Raw genomic sequence first — 27,134 nt, forward strand, 5'->3', positions numbered from 1 at the left:
TCTCAGATTCACACACTTATTGCAGTGGTTATTCAGTTTTTCTAAGCCCTGTAAAAGAACTGGGAAGGTTGGGCCTCCACTCTGGCATTTTACAATACCCTTAAAGCCAAGAACTTTTCAGCACCCCCTTGTATTTTCTCTTCTCCTTTTCCAACTAGGGTAGTCCTATATTTCCTCTACTGCAAGACACCTATTTCTATTCCTGTAAGATACTCTAACCTCTCATCACTTGGCTAAAGCCAACTCCTTCAACTCAATATTACTGCCACATCAGTTGAGGAGTGTTGTCACACTCAAGTGGTGTTTTTTAAGTGCCACCTGCACAGGAGCCAGTCCAGCGGCACTGGCAACGACTTCGCTCGCATGTTTTTCATGTGCCAGTAAGGCAACACTGGTAACGATCACGTTTGAATGATACTTTTTACGTACCACCGACACAGAAGCCAGTCAGTGATCACGCTCGGATGGTACTCTTAGCACTCCACTGGCATGGGTGCCAGTCATCGAATTTGATTTCGATTTCACTTGCCTCAACAGTTCTTCGCTAGCAGAGTTTAGTGTCCACTGAAGGAAAGGTGCACATAAGTGGGCTGGTTACACCCCTAGCATAGTCCACGGCTTATGGTCTCACTTGGCTTGTCGGGTCTTCTCACACACTGCATATTTCCAAAGGTCTCGGTCACTAGTCATTGCCTTGGTGAGGCCTAATGTTTGAAGGTCATGCTTCACCACCTCATCCCAGGTCTTTCTGGGTCTACCTCTTTCACAGGTTCCCTCAACCGCTAGGGTGTGGCACTTTTTCACACAGCTATCCTCATCCATTCTCGCCACATGACCATACCAGTGCAGTCGTCTCTCTTGCACACCACATCTGATGCTTCTTAGGTCCAACTTTTCTCTCAGGGTACTTACACTCTGTCGAGTATGCATTCTGACATTACACATCCAGCAGAGAATACTGGCTTCATTCCTAGCAAGCTTACGCATGTCCTCAGCAGTCACGACCCATGTTTCACCGCGGTTTAGCATAGCTGTTCGTACACATGCGTCATACAGTCTACCTTTTTGAGTGAGAGGCCCTTTGTCACCAGCAGAGGTAAGAGCCCTCTGAACTTTGCCCAGGCTTAGCACAACACTAACCAGCCAGCTTATAAAATCAAAAAAGCAACTTGGCACCATGACTTTTGGAAACATTTTTTCTTGTGTGTGTACCCTTGTATTGACATCATTTGATGACTGAAAAATGAACATCACCATCATACAAGTATTTGTGAAAACATGTCTAGGTATGGGGAAATATTACCTTGCTTGACAATAGAAAAGGCTTGTGGATGTAGAAAGATCTCCAGCAAGGTTTGTGTAAACTGCGTATAAATAGAAAGGTGAATAAATGATGGTGATGATGATAAAAATATATGTATGTATACATAAATAGGCGTAGGAGTGGCTGTGTGGTAAATAGCTTGCTTACCAACCACATGGTTCTGGGTACATTCCTACTGTGTGGCACCTTGGGCAAGTGTCTTCTACTATAGCTTTGGGCCGACCAAAGCCTTGTGAGTGGATTTAGTAGACAGAAACTGAAAGAAGCCTGTCGTATATATGTATATATATATATATGTTTGTGTGTCTGTGTTTGTCACCCCAACATCGCTCGACAACCGATGGTGGGGTGCTTTCGTCCCTGTAACTTAGTGGTTCAGCAAAAGAGACCGATAGAATAAGTACTAGGCTTCCAAAGAATAAGTCCTGGGGTCGATTTGCTCGACTAAAAGTGGTGCTCCAGCATGGCTACAGTCAAATGACTGAAACAAGTAAAAGAGAGTAGGTGTGTGTGTGCGCAAAATTTTTAATATTCTGTCACAATGTAAGCATAATGGTGCCAACATAGATATTCCGTGTTAATAAAACCAGTTCTGTGCTTTTGAATACCTGTGGAATATTAAAAATAAAAGAACAAAAATCCCATACCTGAAAAAAAAAAAACAGGTGAGTGACAGGAAAGGCATCTTGCAGTAAAATCTTGCCCCAAAATCAATTCCCTATCTAAGTCAGAGAAATAGATGTTGAAATTGAAAGAATATACAAATGTAAGGGGATACATGGCTACCCACCCTATCTTCTACATTGTGAGTAGCCATATAACCCTTTCACAGCAAGAAGCCTATTCTTCTCTAGCCCCTTCCCTCCTAGCATAAAGTCATCTCTCCTGAGGTTAATATTCTTGCAAGTTGCATGGTAACCTCACTAGTTCTAGTGGTAAGAAAACAGTACCCAGTACAGATTGTAAAGTGGTTGGTGTTAGGAAGACATCATGAATAGTGAAAAACAGGCATCAAATAAAAACAAAAGTGATTTTAAGAATTGATAAAATTATTTATTTAATCCCCTAAAAAAGCCAATACTAGGAGATAGATAAATGTTTGAGTGATTCTGTTAAATCAGTACTATTTAAACTGGTACATTTATCAACAAGTCGAAGTCTCTTGACTAATTCAGCAGGAATGCGGGAGTCCGTGGTCTGTATATTTGTAGTTTCAGGAAAGACATAGAGAATTACATTGACTTCAACTTCAATATTGGTCTGGTATATACTCTGAAACTCGGTCTTGATTTGATTTAAAGCTTCTTTACGTATCAGCTCATTGAACAATAGTGTATTTATGACTAGGACACCTGAAAGAGAACATATCTAGAAATATAATTCTATTTTGCTTATATTAACAGTTACAACAAAAGAAGAGAGTAATTAAAGTTAGGTTATACTGTGTTTCAATTATTATAAGATTGACTTTTAATACTGTAATAAGTGTAGTAATACTGTAATGTGCTTAAGAAGCCTGCTTCCCAACCATGTAGTTTTCGGTTAAGTCCCACTGCACAACACCTTGTGCAAAAGTCTTCTACTGTGGCATTGGCCTAACCAAAACTTTGTGAATGGAAAACTGAAAGCAGCTTAGTGTGTGTTTGAGTGCATGTTTCTGTGTAACCTTGTTTTGGCATCATGGGATGGTTGTAAATGAGCATCAACATCACACAATTGATGTTGGTTTACAGTTTTCTCTGAAAAACTAGTCTGGTCATGGGAAATATAACTGTGCTTGAAAACAGGAAGAGCATCTGGCCATTGAAAATTTGCCTCAATGAATTACGTTTGAACCCTTGCAGACATGGAAAAAGTGAATGTTAAAATGGTAATGATATATATATAGATACACATATTATGTGTATGTATATCTATATATAATTGTGTGTGTGTATGTATGAAGAAGAAAAGCTGTGAAAATGAAATTGAATAGAAGGTTGATAGCAAAGTTACAAAGGCTGTCTTCGGGTTACCTTTTGGTGAAAGAAGCCGTTTCATGTGTTTCAAGTTGTCACTTTCAAGGAATGGTCTTGGAGGACACATCTGAGTAGGTGAATCCTCATTGGGATTCACGTCCAAAACAATCATATTATATGGAATAATTTCATCTGTAAAACGAAGTGGTTAATTTGATAAACACTAAATTCAAAATACAATTTCACAAAGTAGTGAACTAAATTTCAGGCAGTACTGAATTAATTTTTAGGGTGTACGGACCTCAATTTCTGAGAAGCTCTTTTCTTCATACTGCAATCTTTCACCACCCAGCATAAAGCTGCCCTTCTCTCTACTGTAGCCAAATACAATAAAAAGGAATCTTGGACAGGATGTATAATAACCCCAATAGTGCCACAAAAAAAAAAAAGCACCCAATGCACTTTGTAAAGTAGCTGGCATTAAGAAGCCATATAAACCGTGCTAAAGTAGACACAATTCTCAGGCACCCTGTCAAACTATCAGCATGGAAGAGAGGTGTTAGAAGATGAAGACAGTGATGGAGTACTGCTCTAAATTTCAAGGAGATCAGAATTAAATAGGCAAACATAATTAGTTTATATTGACTTGAGACTAAAGTATTTCAGAAACAAAACTAGCAGGTGATGCTCACATCAACCAGTAAGGAATGGATTATGAAAACCATTGGAGTTTTTGAAGGCTTTTATTAAGGAGTAGCAGAAGAGAGTAAAACATCTTCTGAGACTGATGAAAATTAATGCAGCTGTTCAGTTAGAACATCTTTGACACACATTTTCAAGAAAAAATGTAGGTGAGAAGAGAATTCCAGAGAGTGGAAGATCCAAGGAGAAAGGACTGGGTGTGATGAGTAAATATCTAATGCATTGGTGTCAGACTTCAATGATGCTCTTGTGAATTAGGACTTTCGTTATGAATATGTTCACTACACTTATATTTCAGAAATCAGCTCTACTTCTGTTACAAATTTCATCACTATATCTCTCAAATAAGAAGATAAGGAAGAGGAACTGTTATAAGAAGGAAAGATTTGGAATATTTAAAACGAAAGGCAACAATATGTTTTACCTAGAAAACATGTCAAGTATAACGATGAAACAATATATGATCACAAACATTCATACAAGTACAGAGAGGTACACATGCAGACACAAGCATACACACACAAACAGGAAACAGAGGTACAAGTATGCTTCATCCTTTTGTTACCATACTCCTACAGAAAGAAACTGCTTTTGTGTCAATATATATATAATAATAATAATAATAGTGATGATGATGATAATAATAATAATGATGATAATCATCATCATCATCATCATCGTTTAACGTCCGTTCTCCATGCTAGCATGGGTTGGACGGTTCGTAAATAATGAAGAATTTAATAAAGTAACTTTGTTATTATCAAACTGGTATTTGGAGCATAACATGAAATTTTGATGGTAGATTAATTAATTAAATTCAGATCACTTTAAAAGAGGAAGTTTGTATCACTGAACAGGGGATGGTCTAAGGCAGATTGGTATCAAAATGGTTGACTGAGATAAAGATAACAAGCAGGCAGAGAGAGAGAGAGAATAATGTTAAATATCATGAGAGTTCTCCAATTGGCAAGACATAGACTGGATCCACTGATGAAAACAAATACTAACTGGCCATCAAATATCCAATGGCAACTTTCAGATGCAACACAAACAAACAAAAATATAACAAAGTAAAAAACTGACCTTGTTCAGCCCTTTGCTTCATGAAGTCCAGTCCATCTGCCACATAAGCCTTCATACGGGAATCTTCTTTGAAATCAAACCATTTAGTTGCTACTTTAACCATTTCTGGGTCAATTTCAACAACATCAATAGTAGCCTTAAAACAATATAAAAAAATAAATGAATGAATTAATATATGTATGTATAACACACACATGCATATAATAGAATAAAGGTGTAGACAGACAAACAACTGATATCAGGTCAAATTATGATATATCTTAAAACATTGACACAACTTGAAGGCAAAAATGAAAGTTACAAGAGGTCACTAAAAGATCAGCTGAAGAACGTTCATAATGGCTGATAAATGCCGATATTCTCCCAAAATAGTTATAAGCCCATATTGATATCAGATAGTAGGTAAAGCTGGTCATTGTATGGAATAGAATGCTACTAAAATGCTGCCTGCTTGCAGGAAATTGCATTAACTGTAGATGTATTCCAGAAACAGCTGTAAGGGGCTATCTGCACATCTACCTCCTTCTCATCCAGCTTTAGATTCTACCTACAACGACCAGCTTTACCTACTATCTAATATCAACAATATGGACTTACCTTATAACTATTCCAGGAGAATAACAGCATAAATCACAACCATTATGAACATTTCTCAGCAGATCTTTTATTGACTTCTTGTGATCTTGCAACATTCATTTCTATCCTCAAATTTTGTCAATGTTTAAATATATAAATGTCAGTCTGACTTGGTATTAGTCGTTTGACTGTTTATATCTATAAATTTATGTCATCAGATGTGATATTACCTGAATTTTATACATGTATATTGTTGACATCACACACATACATTCTTTGACACCTGTCTCTGTTCCTCTGTACCTTTAATCTCTTAAATGGCATAAAGCCACCCCACCTCAGTTCAGGGGTTTTTGTCTTGCAAGGTACTTGGTGATCCAGTTGGTGATGGTGATGCAAAAAGCACTGGTGCTGGTACCATGTAAAAAGCACTTGGGCTGGTGCCATATAAAAACCACTGGTACTAATGCTACTTAAAAAGCACCCAGCACACCCTGGAAAGTGGTTGATGTTAGAAAGGGCATCCAGCTGTAGAAACCATGCCAAAGCAGTGAAACCTGATGTGGCTGCTGGCCCTGCTAACTCCTGTCAAACCGTCCAACCCATGCCAGCATGGAAAATGGATGTTAAATGATGATGATGATGCCATCTGTCATTGAAAAATTTCTATGTAGATGCTTGACCTCGAAATAGCAGCCAAATCTTTATCAAATCACACTCAATCTTTTGAAAATATGAATGACATTAATCATAGCTTTTAGCTAAATATTTAGTCATCTTCAAAATGGTGGAATTTTGGATGGAACATGTTATAAGTTTGTAAGTAAGCAACTGAACACCATAAAACTATATAAAAAATATCAGCCATCAACAATAGGCAGTTCTCTCTTCAGCTAAGTCCAATATGTGATCCTAAAGGGTTTGTTTATAGTCATAAATTCAATCTTTCAGAAAGCCATTGAAGTCTATCCCCGAGAGCAAGGCACACAACTCTGCTAAGTTCATTTTTTTTTCCTGTCTGACAACTAAGTCTACCCCAACTTTATTTATTTGAATGAACATTCATTTTTAAGGAAAGCATCTTGATCATGATAGAATTAAAAGCAAAATGCCCCTCTCCATGTATTTATACATACACATAGATACAGGCATGGCAGTGAGGTAAGAAATTTGCTTCCCAAACACGTCTGTGGGTTCAGTTGCACTGTTTATCACCATGAGCAAGTATTTTCTACTATAGCTTGGGCTGACCAAAGCATTGAGTGGACTTGGTAGATAGAAACTGAAAGAAGCTTACAGTATATCATCATCGTTTAATATCCTCCTTTTATGCTGGCATGGGTTGGATGGTTTGACAGGAGCTGGCCAGGCAGAGGCCTGCACCACACTTCTGTGCCTGTTTTGGCATGTTTTTTTTATGGCTGGATGACCTTTCTAGCATCAACCACTCTGCAGAGTGGGCTGAGTGCTTTTTATGTGGTACCAGCACAAGTGAGGTCAGTTTTGGCATGGTTTTTGCAGCTGGATGCCCTTCCAAATGCCAACCACTTTACAGTGTGGACTGGCTTGCTTTGATACTGCGTATCATTTCCAATCTTCTATGAAAACATATCTGGTTATGAGGAAATATTACCTTACTTGGAAACAGATAAAGGTTGGAAATAGGAAGAGCATCCTGCTGTGGAAAATTTGTCTCAACAAATTTCTCCTGATCATGTAAGCATGGAAAAGTGAATATCAAAATGAGATGATGATAAACAAACCATATCTATCACTTGTAAGCAAGTATGACTATTAGCATGTTCCATGCTTTCACTAATTGCTTTAGGTATCTATTCAGTTGTGAGCAGATACAGGTACCCCTCACCACTCTAGGCTCTCCCACCCATGGCCCATTGGAATAATGAGATCTGTGATAGCTAGAGGGAGAGAGAGGGCTGCATTAGCAGTCAGGTGGAACTCATTTTCAGCTGAGTGTCATCATCTGACACAAATTCACCTTCACTAATGCCCCCTCCCCTCTCAGAATTCCTTATCTTGCAAGTTACTTGGCGAACCTGCCGGTGATGGTGCCACATAAAAAGCATCCAGTCCACAATGTGAAGTGGTTAGCATTTGGAAGGGCATCCAGCTGTAAAAACGATGCCAAAACAGACACAGTAGCCTGGTGTAGTTTTCTACCTGTCTGGCTTCTGTCAAACTGTCCAACCCATGCCAGCATGGAAGACGGATGTTAAATGGTGATGGTGATGATGATGGTAAACAAGAGTAACATGACATGAAGATTACAGTGTGCTGCTCAGTCGATGAATCAAGCCCATGATCTTATGATTGTGAGCTCAATACTCCAAAGGCTTTGTGCATTAACCCTTTCGTTACTGTATTTATTTTGAGATGTTCTGTGTTTCTTTCAATTACTTTAAATATAATAAAGAATTTTGTAAAATAACTTAGTTATCATTCGGCTAGTGTTAGGAACATAAATTTGGTGGAAGATTTTAATTCCAAACTTATGAAAATGAGACATTCGTACTCAGAGCCAGAACTGGTTTCAGCCAGGTTGGTAACAAAAGGGTAAATATATATGTAACTATGAAACGGTAGATACCTTTTCAAAAACGTGATGGATATAACTGGCCAACACTCCGCCTCCAAGTCCAATCATCAATACCCGAAATCCAGAATCTGTTCAAGAAATAAATTCAATGAAACTTAAGAGCTGTTTGGTTTTATTTGCATATTAATTCGAAACTAAATGTGTGTGTGTGGGCATGTATGTAAGCATGTATGTATATATATATATATATATATATATCTTTTACTTGCTTCAGTCATTAGACTGTGGCCATGCTGGAGTACTGCCCTGAAGAATTTTTAGCCAAATGAGTTGACCCCAGTGCTTATAATTTTTTAACCAGGTATGCTATCAACCTCTTTTGCCAAACTGATAAGTTACAGGGATGTAAACACACAAATACTGGTTGTCAAGCAGTGGAGGAGTATAAACAAAGACACTCCCAACAGATATATTATATATATATATAAAAATATATATGACAGGCTTCTTTCAGTTTCTATCATATATAAGTTATGAAGAAAACACATGTCTGTACGCGTTTTATAAACAGTAACTAAAATTTGTAAAATAAAATAAGTGTGTGTGATAAAAGGTAAGATAAAATGATAATTCAAGAACACTTCAAAAGAAAAAAATAATTTAGGCTGGGGCTCCAGTATGGCTGCAGTCAAATGACCGAAACAAGTAAAAGAGTAAAAGAATAAAAAGGGATCTTCAACTTTTGTCCTACAAAAAAATTATTCTTTCGTTGAAAAAATAGTCCTGTACTCCAACATATATTTCATCAAAGGGCTCAACCCCAACAAGCAATTTACTATTTCTTACTTTATTTATTAACTAATACTAGAATATAAGGATAAAATCACGTTAACGATTTTTACCAGGTAGTCAGCATGCAATAAAAATTTATAATTATATCAAGGGAGCAAGGGCCAAAAAAAAAAAAATGACCTGTCTCCAATATGCTTGAATGCAGAGGCATTCAAGCATGTTGAAGATAGGTCGTTTTTTTTTTTTTTTTTACCCTTGCTCCCTTAATATATATATATAATTCTGAATTTAATGTATTTCTTACTTTATATAACAAGAACCCTAACAAGTGATGTCTGATTTTGCCTCTCCACACAACACACAAAACTTAATTTATAGTGGTCAAATGCACAAGGAATTTTAATACAATGCTAACATTTACTGCTTGAATTTACCAAATCAACAATTACACTTACAAATCAATTCATTGAAGTCTGGCAGGAGAACAAACCCAGCCACAGTACTAATATGGTGTTTAGAAGCAAGATAATCTTTGTCAATAACAAAATGGTATTTTCCCTTCTTAACTTTCTTCTTTTTTGTATCTGAAATAGAAAGAATGATTATAAGTATACATGTGTGTGAGCATATACAAGTATATGCAGGGGCTGGAAAAATTAACAGAAACATCACTTTTTACTTAACTAGTTTTTCTACAGGCAATATGACAAATTCAAAACTGTTCTAGTCTCTATATCTGTTCATATGCATTACGTATATACCTTTTACTTCATGATATAGTCTGCTGTTTTTCTTTTATTCCAGATATTTTAGCTGCAAAGTTAAAATACACAAGCTGTCTGATTCCCACTGAGGACAAATTGTCATAGTGCAGATGGCTGGAGCTTAATGTTTCAAAAGGTACAGCCTCTAAATTCCTGTTGGCATATTCCAAAACCAAAATAAAACCAGCTCTGGCAAGTATCATTCTAGATGGAAGGCAAAGCACAGAGAGAGGGACCACAAACTAGTGAAATATACTGAGTCTAAAAACAATTAAATTATGGCAGCTAAAGTGAGGGTAGAGCTAAACCACCACCTTGCCAACTCTATCAAACAAAACCATTCACTGTGAACCCCATACAGTTGGATACCATGGAAGGGATGTAATTGCTAAACCTCCCTTGTCTCTCATTAATACTGATAAGTAGAAAAAAGTAATCAGAAGTAATCAAAGTCTCAATCAACCATGTTATCTCTGATGTGTCACCATTCTCCCTATTTCCCCACTTTGGGTGAGCAAATATCTGGAAACAGTCCAAAGAAGCCCTCAACCTCTACAGTGAAGCATGAAGGTGGCTCTATGATGATTTGAATAGTCGTATCATAGAATTCTCTTAGCTCTTTAGCTGTTCAACATGGTAGAGTTAACACCAAGGATTATCTGAGTATTTTGGCTGATTATGACCACTCTACGGTATAGACATTATTCTCTGATGTAAGCGAATCTTTGGGATGATAATGCACTGGCTCACATGGTTTATGAAACTTTGAAGTCACTGTCAATATAATTCTTGTTAAAGAATAATACACTTGTACAATATGAAAGTATGGAATAACCCTTTAGATTAATGTAAAATTGTTTTTATTATAACTGAACATAAAAGCAAGCATTTATGTGTGAGTGTGCATATTAGTCAATGAACACAAAAAAGAAGACAAATATGCATAAAGAGAGAGGGAAAAGCATGCATGCATTCGTCCGTCCATCCGTATGTATATATATAAGACAAGATTCTTTCAGTTTACATCTTCCAGATCCACCCACAAGGCTTTCATTGGTCTAGGTTTATAGTTGATGACACTTGCCCAAGGTTGCATGAAGTGGGACTGAACCAGAAACCATATGGTTAAGAAGCAAACCTCTTAACCACACAACCTGTGCAAAGCATTATCCAACCCACTAATGATCCTGCCAATCTACTTCATTCACTGTGGTACTGCCAACGGTAACAATAGTGAATTATACCACAAAAAAATACACAGTTAGGGGTAAGAGTACTTGGTTGATGAAACCTTTGACATATGCACTACCAGTCATAAAATATAATTTAGTGAATTTCTGCTGCTTCTCTGGGCCTTCTAGAAAATCATTACTATAAAACTATTGTTAATAAATGTCTTATGAAATAACCAATGTTCACTCTAAAATAACTAACAATAACCAAGACGAACACTTTCTGCTTCATCAAAACTGCTGTACATACCTGACTGTATAAGACGGCATTCTGACTGGATGAGATTCTGTTTACCAAGGAAAAACAGTCGTCTGTAATACTTTTCATCTTCTGCTAAGAAATTTTCAATTCTGAAAGTGCCATTCCATTCACTTCTTCCTTTATCGACCACTTCCACATCCTTGCTGATGCTATCATCAACAGACAGGTAAGGAATCTAAAATGAAACATTGATTGATGCATATAAGCAACATCAATTATCATCATCAGCATCATTATTTTAACATCCACTTTTCCATGCTTGCAAAGGTCAAATGAAATTTGTTGAGGTAGACTTTCTATGGCCAGATGCCCTTCCAGTCACTAACACACACCTGTTTCCAAGTAAGATAATAATTTTCCATGACCTGGCATGCTGTCACAGAAGAAATGAAATGATAGTGATACTCATTTACAGCTATCCCATGTTGTCAAGACAAAAAAACACAAATATACACACAGTCATACACAACATTATCATTATCAGCATCTTTTAATGTCCGTTTTCTATGCTGGCAAACCAGAGAGCTGCACCAGGTTCCAGTTTGATTTGGCTTGGTTTCTACGGTTGGATGCTCTTCCTCACACCAACCACTTTACAATGTATGCTGGGTGCTTTCAAAATGGCACTGACTTGAACACTGTTATGTGGCGTCAGCATGAGTGCTTTTTACATGGTCCTGGCACAGGTGTCTTGCAGGTCAACCCTCTTCACCAGAGGATGTGACCTTAACACACACATGATGAACTTCTTTTTGCTTCTGTTAGCCAAATCCATTCACATGACTTTAATCAGCTGAGAAGACACTTGCACTATGTGTCACTCAGAAGGACTGAATCCATTTCAATGTTGTTTGAAAGTAAGCTTTACCATATAGCCATGTCGGTGTATGTATATACACACACACACCCATACACATACACGCATGTGTGTTTGTCCTTATGCATTTTTGCATTGACACATCTGTGTCAGTGGTGAGGTTTGTTTATGCCCCATATTAACAAAATACTCTGCTCAGTTGTTTCATGTGTGAAGATGACTGGAATAAATAATCTTACTTGAAAATATGTAAGGGTTGGCAGCAGGAAGGGCATCCAATTGTAGAACACCACTACAAGAAATCTCATCCAACTTATGTAAAAATAAAGACAATTGATGATGATAATGTCAAAGGTGGAACAGCTCTGATCCTAAGTCAGCTTGATCAGATCTGACCTGAGGCTAAACAAATACATAAATACATACCTTGGTGCCAAACATAAACTTTGGTGGAGTCAGCTGTAACATATAAGGGCTGAGTTCTTCTTGGATAGCTTCAATATCTCCATATTCATGTTCTCTCTGCAGTGTTACAATTATCAAACGTTGAACATTAGCATCTTTCTGCAGTTGTCGACGTCCAGCATTCGTGGCAAACAACCATTCCGTTTCCCTGGAGAGTTAAAAAAGAATAGGTAACAGCAGAGTAAAGAGTAAGAGCTGAATATCAGAGTTAACACAAACAATTTACTGTAATATAGGTACATGGCCAAAAATCTGAGAAGGGGAGATGTTAGTTGATTACATCAATGAAAGTATTTGACAGGCCCTATATTTTAGCAGTCCTGCAAAGATGAAAAGTAAAACTGACCTCAATGGGATTTGAACTTAGAACATAAAGAGCCAGAACAAATACTGTAAGGCGTTTTACCTGAAATTTGAATAATTCTGCTAATTCATTGCCGCAGAGTAAATATGCACTTTAAAGATGGGTTTAATAATTTGGAAGATGATGATGATGGTGATAAACCTTACAAACGATAAAACTCATATGTTTAAAGTACATATATAAAATGTATATATATATATATATATATATATGAGGGGTGTATCAAAAGTTTTGAGCCTTCAAGACTTGTACTTTCATCAGAAGTCATGTACTATGTTTTGTTTTTGAGGCTCAAGACTTTTCATACACCCCTCATATAAATATATATATATATATATACTTACATATAAGAGATATCATTGTCTGTTTCTTTTATGTTTGTTTTTCATGCTAGCATGGATGAGGTGAATACATTATCGAAGCACTGCTTTATAGCTAGATGTCCTTCCTGTTGCTAACCCTTACCTATTTTTCAAAGATAAGTTCTCTTGATACAGGACTATAGAAGAAAACACTCAACCAAGGCAATCTGTCTGTCTGTGCATGTGTATGTATCGACAACTAGACTGATACCTGCACAACAGGCTTCTTTCAGCTCCTGTCCGACAAATCTATTCACAAGGCTCTGGTTGGCCTGAGGTTATAGCAGAAGTCACTTGCCCAAGGTGCTGTGCAATGAAACTGAACTTAATGATCACAAAAGCTTAGTTGTTTTGATTTTACTGGATTCAGATGAAACCAGGTCATCAGATAAAGCAAAGAGGTTTACTTACCTTTTTAGTGGGACAATAAACACAGCATATTTTGTCTGATAAGATTTCAGAGAATCGAGAACATAGAGGATGTATCGAGAAGATTCTATATTCTCAGAATATAATTCTAGAACAACTTGTTCATCTGCTAAAGTACTGGAATAGAGGATAAAGAAAAAAAATGTCAGTTGGAGGTGTGTGTGTGAGAGAGTATTTGTGAGTTTATGTAAGTTTAAGTTCGTGTGTATGTATATGTAAACATGAATATTTGTATGTACAAGTTAGTGACTGTGCGTGTGAATGAGTATGTGGATATGTATATATTTTGTATTTTGTGGTTGGATATATGTTTATTGTGTCTGTACATGTGAGTGCATGTATGTTTTTGCATTTGTACATGTATATGGGTGTGTGTGAGCATGTGGCTATACATGTATGTGTGACTGTGTGTAAAAGTAAATGTGTGAGAATGTATACATTTGTGCCTATATGTAATATGTGCATGCATATAAGTACATCTGTGTTTATGTACATGTATGTATAAGCATTTGTAAGTTTGTGAGTCTGTACATATATATATATATTTGTATATCTGTAGATGTGAGTAAATGTATGTACATTAGTGTGTCTGTACATGTAAAAGCAGTGGTATTCTATAAGGGACAAATATAAAAAGTAATATATCTTTAAAATTGCTTCCCAACCACATAACTCTGGGTTCAGTTTCACAGCATGGCAACTCGGGCAAGTGTCTTCTACTACAGACCCAGGCCAATCAGAGTCATGTGAGTGAATTTGCAGCACAGAAACTGAATGAAGAGTACATGACTTAATGGTTAAGATGTTGCACTCACGATTGTAAGATTGTGGTTTTGATACAAAGACTGGGTGCTGCATTGTGTTTTTGAGAAAAACATTTCATTTCACTTTGCTCTTTGATCATTTTGTCATATGGCATGTTGTACATGTGTACAGGTAATGTTAGTTTGATGGAGCGAATGAGCTTATGTGGACACAAACGTTTGATCACTATTAACAAATCATTAGTGCAATTGTTCAGCAAGAAATTGCAGGACCCTCATATTGTCGTCTAGCGATGGGAGAGTTCATAATGAAGATGATATATATATATATATATATATACGTATATATATATATATATATATATATATATATGCAAGAAGTAAATGGAGGTAACTTCTTCCTGTTATTTTTCCTCCATTTACTTCTTGCATATAATTTAAACTACTGTTTACCCGTTGAATTACCTGCAACCGTATACCTTTATCAAGGACTGTACCTATGGAACTAATCACCAGGAGCGCCTTTGGATTTAACCATCCCTTAGAGGTTTTGAACACCTCTAACTTATATGTATATATATATTACACACACACACACACATAGATACATGAAAATCTGACAAATAGTTTATGAAGATTTTTCTCAGTTTTAATAAATAAGGGTTGGTGATAGGAAGGGCATCAGGCAGTATAAAATATACTTCAATAAAACTCTGACCCATGCAAGTATGGAAAAGTGAGTGTTAAATGATGACGAAAATGACTTCTTCATGCTTCCAGAGACAAACAAAATTTGTTGAAGTAGATTTTCTATAGCTGGATGACCACCCTGTTGCCAAAACTCACCTGTTTCTAAGCGAAGTAATACTTTCCCATGGCTAGCCATGTTTTTCATAAAAGAATGGAAACAATTGACTCTCCTTGTATGATGGTAATTCTCATTTACAACTATCATGTGATGTCACAACAAGGAGGTATGCAGACACCCAAAACACACATAAATTTAATATACAAGGTGGACTGAAAGTCAAGCGCTCAAACAGTTTTTCTATATATATATAATAAATTAATTTTAATCTTGGTGCATAAGTTTATGGGCCCTCTCTGTGTATAGATACATGACAGGCTTCTTTCAGTTTAGATGTACCAAATCCATTCATAAGGATTTGGTTGGCCAGGGTCTATAACAGATGACAGCTACCCAAGGTGCTGAGCCTGATACTGTATGGTTGGGAAGCAAGCTTTTTAACCACACAGCACTGCTTTGGGAAAGAAAATAGGAACATAAAAGAACTTACTATTTATTCAAGTGTTGCTTCATCATTGCAAACTTTTGCATCTCATTAATTACAGCTATCACCTCTTCTGCAGTGTCGACACGCTGCACTGAGTCAACTTGGCGGACAATTTCAAAAATCTGTAAAGAAACAGTTGGAGAAGCAATGGGTAAAAGGTAGAAGAGAAATGATGTGTGTGACAAAATACAGAAAATGAGAGAAGAAATAAGGATAATTTCTCAGCTCTTCCAGAAGGATTTGAGCTCAAAAGCAAAAGCAAATATAACAATTATTAGCAGTATTTTGTCTGTCTTCATGCTCTTTGTTCAAACTCCACCAAGGTCAACTTTGCCTTTCATCCTTTCGGGGTCGATAAATCAAGTAACAGTGAAACACGAGACCGATGTAATCAACTAGTCCCCTCCTCACAAATTTCAAGCCTTGTGCCTTTAGTTGAAAAGATTATTATTATTATTATTATTATTTATGCTCAAAGTTCAAATCTGTAAAGGGAACTGGTTGCTTCTTTACACTTTTGGAGTGCAACTTGGGTGCAACACAATTTCCTTTCTTTTCTATCGCCATGTCTCAAGTCCCCGATGCTATTAAGGAATGCTATGGAATTTATTCTTCAGTCTCTAGCGCATGTGCATGAGGGAACTTCCTTATGCCTTTCCAGAAGGTTTCAACCCCACACACGCACACTGAAGAAAGACGTTCCGCACATGCACACTGAAATATGACGTTGCGTGTGCGCACACTGGAACATAACGTCACTACAAAGGTGACGTTCCGCACACGCACACTGAAGAATGACGTTGCGTGTGCGCACACTGAAATATGACGTCACTTGCACCCAAGTTGCACCCCAAAAGTGTAAAGAAGCAACCAGTTCCCTTTACAAATCCTACCAAGATCAACTTTGCTTTTTATATTTTTGGTGTTGATGGCACAAACTCCTCTCTTCAAAACTGCTGATCTTGTACCATGAGGAGAAAGCATCTTTATTAAAGCAGAGAACTGGTAAAATTATTAGCATGTAGGATAAAATGCTTAACAGTATTTCTTCTGGTTCTTTAATATTCTGAAATCTGCTGTGTTCAATTTTACCTGTCATCCTTTTAAGGGTCAAGTAACTGATTAACCTGTTTCTCTTAAAATTGCTGGCTTTGTACCAGAAATTGAAACAATTATTATTATTATTATAAGGTGGTGAGCTAGCAGAATTGTTAGCTCGTCAAGTAACATGCTTAGCAGCAATTTGTCCATTTTCACATTCTGAGTTTAAATTCTGCTGAGGTCAACTTTGTATTTCACCCTTTTGGGTACCAGTTGAATATTGGAGTGAATGTAATTGACTTACCCAGCTACCCTGAAATTGCTGGCCTTGTGCAAAAATTTGAGGTCATTATTATTACTATTATTATTATTATTATTACCTGTTTCAAGCCAGGAATTTTCTTGAATTTTGTTATCACAACAGCAAACACGGGCATACAGAACGTATTTTTATGTAGTGGTTGATCTTCAATTTCAATACGATGGAATCGGATTGGGAATCCCCTACAAAAAAAAAATAAACAAAGGAAATTACTCAAGCTGCTGCTACCACAACCACCATGATTATAATTATCCTCATCATTATTATTTCACAGCTACTTTTCCATGTTTGCACAGGTTAAGGTCTTCTCTAGCCAATTACCTCATTACTTGTTGCCTTCTGTCGTATCTTTCCTTAGATTCATCTCCTTAAAAGCAGTCTTCGTCATGTCTCTCTTGTTCCTCCTCTTGCAGTGCTTGGTGCCTCTTTACTCAGTTGTAAACCTCTATACACAATGATGTCAGTGCAATCATCTCTCTTCATTTCTCCATTCACACTACATTTGATTCCTCTTTATATTCAGCTTATGTCTGCTCTGTCAATCACACACACTAACATTACACATCCAGTGGAGGATACTTATCTATTTTCTGTCATGCCTTCACACATAATAGACCAGACATAATGACCAGACAACAACAAATGTCATACACAAACATTCAATCTGTTCTTTACTCAGAGAGAGATGATTCCTTTTGTTACAAGCAGAAGAAATCTCCTTTATAATTCTCTATCAGAGTGAAAAAATATCCAGGGCATAGCTGTAGTAGACCACATTCAATTATTCTACTTTTACAGCAGTGGTCATTGTTGACGGATTACTGAACAGGCTTGTATAGTAGTGGTAACTGCTGACTGGAATTATTGACAGTTATAAGCAGTGGTAATTATTGACTGATGGGGAGGAGTAGTACATTCAATGATGGTAACATCCTCATTTTATATGTATAAGTACAACAATGCCCTTATATAAGTATAAGCTATATGAAATATATACCAGTACTGATTTTAATAAATAATTCATGGGAGGTGGGACAGGGCACATTGTCTTTGCAATTCCTTCTAAACTGGTAAGATTGATGTAGCCAGTGTCCAGCCTAAACATCTGCAGGAAAAATATTGATCAGGAACTTCCAAGAGAGTGAACTATACTAAAGGTCCCCAAGGTGTCTGGTGGTAGTGGTGGTAAAGTGGGGTGGTGTGTTAGCTTGATGAGTCATTATGATTTGATTTAACATACACAAAAGCTGTAATACTTACATCTCTGAACTGAACTTCAATAATTTCCGAAGGATGTGTTCTTGCAACAGAGTTATTATCAGGTAGCGAGCACCAAGACGCATTGTACGAGAGATCTGTGAAAGTGCTTTATCAACATTTTCTATAACTTCTTCACTTTCGTTGACCAACAGAGCATCCAGTGTCCCTTTATCAATGACAACACTGAACTCTCCATCAGTAAAATTCATCTAAAATAAAAAAAAAATTGCAAGGAAAGTGAGAGAAAATAAGAATCAATACTGTTGATGTCATAAATATTTAGAAACACAAAAACTGTGAAATAACTTTTTTTTTGGAACAGTGAATTTTGAAGAAGATAAATTTATAAATAATAATGTTTATGCTAATTTTTATAACTTTATCTGCTTTGAGATTTACTATTCTAAAAAAAGAATCAATATATTACTGTTATTATCATTATAAGTTTGGATCAGGAGAATCATCGGTGTGTTGGCTGAAATAACTAGGTATGTAGTAGCTCTTCCAGTTCATTTCATTCTGGTTTTAAATTCTGTAGCATTTCATCCCTCAATGACTGATAAAAGAAAGGGTGGTCTATGTAGTGCAGTCATTTTATGGAAGCAGGCCAGCAGAATCATTAGTGCACCAGACAGAATGCTTAGCTCTTTACATGCTATGTTCTAATTCTGCTAAAGTTACTTTTGCCTTTCATCCTTTTGGGGCCAATAAAATACATACCAGTTGGACAGTGAATTCAATATAATTGACTTATCCCTCCCCTAAAATTAATGGCTTTGTGCCAAAATTTAAAACCATTATTATTATTATTGAGTGAGAGTGCAGTATATGCCATCAAAATGAGACTGGGGTATATAAATACCCATCATGACTACCTGTCTGATAAGGGTACACCAGGCACATGCATCACAACCATATGTGCACGACATGGTGGTCTTATATCAAGTTAAACAGCACTTGACTTTGCAGGTGGAACTCAGTTAGAATTTTCTTACGGTCAAGTAGCCCATCATGCTCAGAAGGTCCCTGAATAAAATTTTGTTTAAGGATGAAGAAAGAAACACCTGTTTCCAGAGGAGAATTATTCACACCACAAAGATGCTCCCCCAGAGATGCACAAATCATCAACCACTAAGGGACATGCTCAACTGGTTATGGTCAAGCAACTGACAAACAAATCTGTGGCATTGAGCAGATTATTATCATTATACCTGACTTGCCTTTCATCCTTGCAGAGTCAATAAAATAAGTACCAGCTGAATTCTTGGGCTGATGTAATCGACTTCTCTCATAACCAAAATTGCTGGCCTTGTATTAAAATTTGAAATCAATATCTTTTGCAAGGTGGCAAGCTGGCAGAATCAAATGTAAAGATGGGCAAAATGCCGCTAAGAATTTTGTCTATCTTTACATTCTGAGTTCAAATTCTGCCATAGTTGACTTTGCCTTTCATCCTTTCAGGGTCGATGAAATAAGTAGTGCTTGTGCCTATAGTAGAAAGGATTATTATTATTATTATTATTATTATTATTATTATTAAGGTGGTGAGCAGGCAAAATCATTACTGCACTGACAAAATGCTTAACAGCATTTCTTCTGGCGTTTTTATATTTTAGTTCAAATGCTGTTGAAGTTGGCTTTGCTTTGGATCCTTTTGGGGTTGCAAATATAAGTATCAGTTGAGCAATAGGGTTGATGTAATCGACTAACTTCTCACAAAATTTCAAGCCCTGAACCAGTGGTAAAAACAACAACAATTATTATTATTAGTCAAATTATAGAGTACTGGATCAATCAAAATATTTTGTGGGATTTAGTTTAGATCCTTTATGTTCTGAGTTCAAATACAACTGGAATCAACTTAACTTTTCATTTGACAGAGGTTGATAAAATAAAATATCAGTAAAGTGATTAGGACAGTGAATGGTATAATCAGTAAAGCACCAGATATAAAATATATAGTAGCATTTTTTTAATGTTGCTTTAGATCTGGAGTTCAAAATCTAATCAGAGCCAACTTTCCATTCATCAAGTCAGAATGCAGATGACAGACAGGCCATAAGGGATATCAACATTTTTTTTATTTACCTTGCTATAAATAGCAGCCAAATCTCCCTTATATTAACATTCCTCAGTTGAATCAAGTGACCTTGATTTGTATCTCTCCTCCTGCTCTTCCATCAGGCTGGGTAACTATGTATCTTCTTTACTGCAGCACACCTGTTTTTGTCTTTATTCTCTCTCTCTCTGGCTGGGTAACCCTGTACCTCCCTTACAGCAAGACACTTGCTTCTGTCGCTGTCTCACTATAACTTTTCATCATCTGACACAAGATCGCCTCCTCCAATGCTCCCTTCCTTTTGAAAGGATCTTTGTCTTGCAAGTTACTTGGTAACCCTGCTAGTGTCAGTGTCACTTAAAAAGCATCCAGTCAACACTGTGAAGTGGTTGGCATTTGGAAGGGCATCCAGCTGTAAAAACTATGCCAAAACTGACTTCACCTGAGCTTGTGCTGCTTAAAATGCAGCCAGTCCACTTTGGTGGGTGGTTGGTGTTAGGAAGGGCATCCAGCTGTAAAATACCCACCAAAACAGCCTGGCCAGCTCCTATCAAACTGTACCAACCCATGCTAGCATGGAAGGCAGATGTTAAATGATGACTTGTCTAAATGAAATAGGTGAAAAATAATGTGAATAAATAAGCATTACATTTGACAGAATAATTTGATTGTTAAAGGGTTAATACTACTATTGGTAAGAAAAAGTGGCTTTCCTTGAAGTGGGAGCCAGCCTATTGCAAAGTTAACTTCCCAGTTATTGCTGAAATCTATTTACAGCTGAGTAGAGTGCAGTAACGTGAAATGAAGAGTTTTGCTCAAGAATACAATACGTCATCTGGCCCAGGAACTGAAACTATGATCTTACAACTGTGTGTGCAACACCTTAATCTTTCGGCCATGTACCTTCAATATAACTAAAAAGTGTGTGTGTGTGTGCTGAAAAGTTCCTGGCTTTGATTAAGAAAAAATATAGGAGGATCAGTTAACTATAATTTTATTCAACATATTCCCCTCTCAGATTCACTTTTTTTAAGCCCTGTAAAAGGGCTTGGAAGGTTGGGCCTCCAACCAGGCCTTTCACAATATCCTTAAAACCAGGAACTTTTCAGCACCTCTTCATATACAATGATTGTTTCATCTAGACAAGACAGATGCAAATCAAAGTCACTTGATGTCACTGTAGAATGTTAATATAAGGGAGATTTGGTTGCTATTTATAGCAAAATAATTAAAAAGAAATCATGTTGATACACCTTATTAATGGCCTGAATATGTTATGTGCATTCTGACTTAGTTCACACAAGGCCACTGCCATCACTAATTAACACTCACCAACAACAGAAACATGTCTGAAAGAATTAAAAGATAATTTGATGATGATCATCATAACGAAGATGATGATGTGCTACATTCAAGATATGTAAAAGGAAAGGGGACAAATATAGCTATAAGGAAAACATTTTCTCTTTGTAACTATTTTCATTTTACTGTGAGACACTTTGGTCAAATGTTTTTCTAATACGGCCGCAGATTAGCTAAAAACCTTGTGTTGATTTTAGAAGGTAACTGCATGGAAGCCCGTGAAAGGGCCATATTCTTTCCTTTTTTGTTCTTGGTTGATAGATTTAATCTGTTGCCATTTTAGCAATATCACAAAAAAAGTATCCAGTACACTGTAAAGCAGTTGGTGCTAAGAAGGGCATATAGCAGTAGAAACCATGGCAATGCAGAAATTGATGCTTGGCGAGGTCCTCTAACTTACCAGTTCTTGTTTAACCTAATTCTTGCCAGTATGGAAAATAGCCTCACTGATCTAACTCACCTAACCCTTGAGTATCCATCTGAGTATAAATAATTCATTTCCTCCTACCAGTCTCAGAGGCTCTGAAAAGTGATCATAGGGCCGCACTCACTCCCTTTCTTCCATTAAGCATTCCTACCTCAAAACCCCAATAAAAAACTGAGGTGTTATATCAGTGGTGATTTGGTAGAGATGTAAGGATGTTGGATAGATTGTCTAATAGTATTCCTTCTTCACTCTGAGTTTAAATATTTTGAGGTTGACCTCACCTTTCCTCCTTTGGCTGTGGTGGAGAGACAATAAACAAAGTACCAGTCATGCACTGGTGCTATTTCTTCCCATTCTTTCTCTGTCTTCCTCTCTCTTTCCAGAAATTATTGGTTGTAGTCAGAATGGATAATGATGATCTTTGTCAGGTCTAAAAATGTACAAGACACTGTGACACTTTGGGCAAGTTTCTTCTACTGTAACTCCAGGCTAACCAAAACCTTGAGAGTGGATTTGGTAGATGGAAACTATGTGTGTGTGTGTAAAATGCCCCTGTGCTGGTACCATGTAAAAAGCATCCAGCATGTTCTCTAAATCGGTTGGCTTTAGGAAGAGCATCCAGCCAAATCAGACACGAACCTAGTGTAGCTGGCCAGCTCTGGTCAAACTGTCCAGTTCATGCCAGCATGGAAAACAGACAATAAAAGGATGATGATGATTCATACACACACATATACACATAAATACAAACATACATATATATATATATATGTGTATAAGCATGAGCATGGAGAGGTGTGTGTGTGCATGCTACTAGTTCCTTGTTTTGATATGAGATGATAGTTGTAAATGGGTATCACATTCAAACAAGCTGTGTTGTTTGGTTCCAATTTACATGGGGTAACATAAACTTACTTGGAAATGGATGATGGTAGGTGACAAGAAAAGCATCCAGCTGTAGAAGACCTGCCTCAATAAATTCTACCTGATCCATGCAAGCATGGAATATTGAATATTAAAACAATAAATGATGATGATGATGATGATGAATAGGTTGAAGATTTGGTTGGACAAGAAAAAGTAGGATGAAATCTTACCTCAGTAACATCCATTTTAAGAAATTTCATCTCAGGACGGTGTGTTTGATTTTTGTCGAGCATTTGTTTGATAACAACAGAGCTGGTATCAATGTTTATTATTTGTTTAAAACCTGCATCAAACATGTCTGCACTTAGCTGTGAGTTACCACAACCTACCATTAACACTTTATCTGTGGTTTTCACATATTTGCACAATACTGAGCAGAGGTCAGTGAATTCACCATACCTTTTGGAAAGACAAGAAAGCAAAATTAGATGCAAGGAAATTCTTAAGAATATCAAAAGGAACATAATACAATCCCATTTTAGAGTGAATTTATGTCTTATAGAAAAGAACAACCATCTCCTAACAATTATGGCATATTAATCTGGAAGTTTTTCACAGTATTATTAGAATCAACTAACTGCTTGCTCTAGTGTCTGTACGTGGTGTTAATCTCATATCTCTTACTTCTCTCAGTCATTAGACTGTGGCCATACTGGGGCACATCCATGAAGAATTTTTTAGTTGAATTAACCACAGTACTAATTTTTTAAAGCATGCCTTTGTTCCAATTAAAGAAACAATAAAGAATCTAGTATAATTACTTAGTCATTCATGTTCTGATGTCAGGAATTGAACCAGGGCCACCTTGGTGAAAACCATGTCATTATTAAGCTCATGTTTGAAACTTAACCCTTTAGTATTCAGATTTTTCTGTCAAACATAAAGCTTATTTATTCACATTGTTTTGAGTTAATTAGGCTTTATCTCGTAGCTTTAAGAGTTTACTAATGTGATTGTTGCAGTTTTAGAATGACATTGTAGGGTAGGTTTGAGAGATGAGATATGGTTGGTTTGAACATAAAACAGATAAGATATTTGGGTTGGATATGGCTAGTTTAAATACGAAAGGGTTAAATTAATATGAAACTATGACGGAAGCTTTTAAATTTGATCACTTCAAAACAGGAAGTTTTTATCATAGAACCAGGTATAGTTTCAGACAGACTGAAAAGGTTAAACAAATATCAAGATTAGTTTTCTTACCATTCAAAAGGTTTCAGACCACGAGTTTTGAAAAATCGGTCCCAGTAGGCATTGGAGCGGAAGTCTCGAGTATGATGAGGAAGCAAGTCCATTATAATAAATTAAATTGATTTCAGGTGAAGGACTTAACTAAAATTACTGAAAGAAGAGAGAAAATATAGTAGAAGACCAACAAAGTAGATATCAAATTTTTTTAGAATATAATCACAGCAGTCTATATCTTTATAAAAACTACACAGAGATAGATTTATTATCCTTCATAAATTAGATATACTGGCTTTAGATTGTTTTGGTCATCAGGCCATGTTGGCCAAGATCAAATGCGTGCATCAATATGGAGAGAGAGAGAGAGGGGGGGGAGACATATTAGCAAAGTGTTAAAGAAAGTAAAACTTAAATATATCAACTTCTATGTTTGTATTTTCAAGGCTGATAAGTTGAAAAGGGGCATACACACATGCAAAAATGAAATATTCAATGGATTTCATTATTGACTGATGCCATACTGGAGCAAAACCATTGATTATAAAGAAGCACTCTAGTGAGGCATGAAATCATAACCCTTGATTTACAAAAACTCTGCTTTAACTGCTGATCTTATAAATGGATATGGTGATGCAAACAGGAAAAATAGAACTCAAAATATGAGTATATGTATATTTTTATTAATATTAAGCAGAAACAACAGAGTGACTCAAGGGCTGAGAGTTTTATGCATTGGCATTATCAAACTTATATCATACATACATGTTGATTATAACAATAGAAAGAGTACTTTCAATACATGGTGTAGAGTATAATTATGTTTGACCAAGTGATACCTTCTGTTTCATGTTTGACCATGATTAATCAGGTCTCTGCAACATTTGATAGTCATGATGGCCATTCCTATCATACACAGTTATAGTCAGTTGATTTTAGTTTATATCTATATCTATCTTATCATGTATATTTATGACCTGGTCACTGATACTGTTCCACAGATATCCAGTGTACACAGTGAAGTACAATATCAATGACCAGAAAAGTATGTGGATTGTCTCCTCTTAGCAAAGTATGCGCAATAGTGAAAGTATAAAAGTTAAGTAAACACATGGTTAGTGTTGAAAAGGTTTAAATTAAGTGTATTGTATAGCAGGATTACTGCAGTAATATAGCTTATCTTACATTATAGTCTAGTATCACACCACACTAAACCGACTCTCTTCGTGTTGGACGCCTAATAATTTTGCCTTTCCTGTTTTGTATTAACACCTTTTCTTTACTTTCGCAAAATGTCCACCTACAAATGACTAATCATCTATATGGCTTTCAGACCTGCTAGAAATAGCAACCAACTCGCCCTTAACGAATGATTTAGGCCAATATCCATCCTTGTTTTTAAACAGCTACAAGAAAGATGTATACAAATAAATTATTGAAATAGCTTTTAAACATTTATAAGGTAAGTTATAGAAAATAATTTAGATGACACATATTTCCTAATGATTGATATCGGTTCATTAAAGTTGACAAGAAATAGTTACTTGATCAGCTATAAATAGCAGCCAAATCTTCCAATAAAATGTAAAAGAACTGAAAGTTATGTCAAGCTTAAGCGAAAGTGTAAAAAGAAGAAATATTTTGCCGAAAGCGAATTTATTGCAGGAGCTGCGAAACTTAGATTAGCGTTCATCGCACATCATGACTCGACAAACTACTTATAGCAAATGGTATATAAAATGAATTTGGCATTTCTTCTTTTATTACAAACTATATTACTATGGATATAATATTGAAGACTTGATTATTTCCGACAGAAAAATAAAATTTCCTCAACGACTCTGCCATATATTAGTCAATTTAAGTTAGTATCAATGTAACAAATGTTTTGCTAAATTATTTAAGCTTATTTTAGGCAACAGAAAAATAAAAGCCCTACTAAGAATAAATAAAAATAATAATTATAATGATAATAGACAAAATTAATTTCAGCAGTTAATTCACAAATAATTTAAGTTCAGGAAATTAATTTTATAAGCGATCGCTATCTCCGAATTTCGGGTTTAGCTTGCTACATACATGTTCGTAAAGGCGGTCTACGGTAAATAATATTGGATTAGATCAAGATTCAATAGAATGCAAATGAATATATATATATATATATACAGCTGTATATGTATGTATATTTAACCTTAAAGGGTTGACATGTCCCACCATGGGTCAGCATTTCCAGTAACGTTTGTTCTTTAATTTTAATTTAGAGAAGAGCTACACGTGCGTGTTGACAACCAAGGGAGATAAACAACAATTTACAACTAGTAACTTGCTGGTGATTTCCCCTTTGATTGCTAGCTTCAGACTAGCAATCAAAGTTACGTTACATCGTTGCACAGTATACGAATACCGACGGAAGGATCCAGGCAAACCAGGTGATTGAACGATTAATCAAGTGTTCGAATAATTAATTGGTTAGCTAAATGACAAATAATAGCTGTTACAAATTTAGGTACAAGGGCAACAATTATGAGGAAATTAGTTAATCAATCGATGCTATCGAGCCCGTCAACCCCGAAGGGATGAAAAGATTTGAATCTCTAACGTAAAAAGCCATTAATAGCACAGCAAACGCGTATTTTTCAGACACTAACTCTGTACGTGTATATTTGATTTGCAAAACTGCTCATCGGTTTCAATACGCGGTTTTAAATCAATAATCTTAAAAAGTAAATTCCAAAACGAAATACGTTTCTATTAAAATGACTTGTTTATCAGTGTTGTTCTTGTTATTTAGTTCCAGATCAGTCA

The 27,134-nt window shown here is 36.2% G+C and overlaps 1 protein-coding gene across 2 annotated transcripts; it reads right to left on the reverse strand.

Annotated features, from left to right (window-relative positions):
* Positions 1–2,352: 2,352 nt before the first annotated feature.
* On the reverse strand, positions 2,353–26,641 carry LOC115211789 (eEF1A lysine and N-terminal methyltransferase). Of its 2 annotated transcripts, XM_036502761.1 has the most exons (15): positions 26,521–26,605; positions 25,515–25,735; positions 24,348–24,485; positions 23,315–23,543; positions 18,370–18,578; positions 17,168–17,291; positions 15,750–15,868; positions 13,670–13,804; positions 12,494–12,680; positions 11,239–11,425; positions 9,448–9,576; positions 8,252–8,328; positions 5,068–5,203; positions 3,340–3,474; positions 2,353–2,676 (listed from the first exon to the last, which is right to left on the reverse strand). In XM_036502761.1, the coding sequence occupies exons 3-15, from the start codon at positions 24,437–24,439 to the stop codon at positions 2,405–2,407; spliced, it is 2,031 nt and encodes a 676-aa protein (XP_036358654.1). In that variant the 5' UTR covers positions 24,440–24,485; positions 25,515–25,735; positions 26,521–26,605; the 3' UTR covers positions 2,353–2,404. The 2 variants fall into 2 exon arrangements, with proteins under 2 accessions (XP_036358654.1, XP_029636338.1); XM_029780478.2 differs by lacking the exon at positions 25,515–25,735 and having other exon boundaries at positions 26,521–26,641.
* Positions 26,642–27,134: the final 493 nt, after the last annotated feature.

Source organism: Octopus sinensis, linkage group LG5, assembly GCF_006345805.1.
Source record: "Octopus sinensis linkage group LG5, ASM634580v1, whole genome shotgun sequence".
NCBI classification, from domain to species: Eukaryota; Metazoa; Mollusca; class Cephalopoda; order Octopoda; family Octopodidae; genus Octopus; species Octopus sinensis.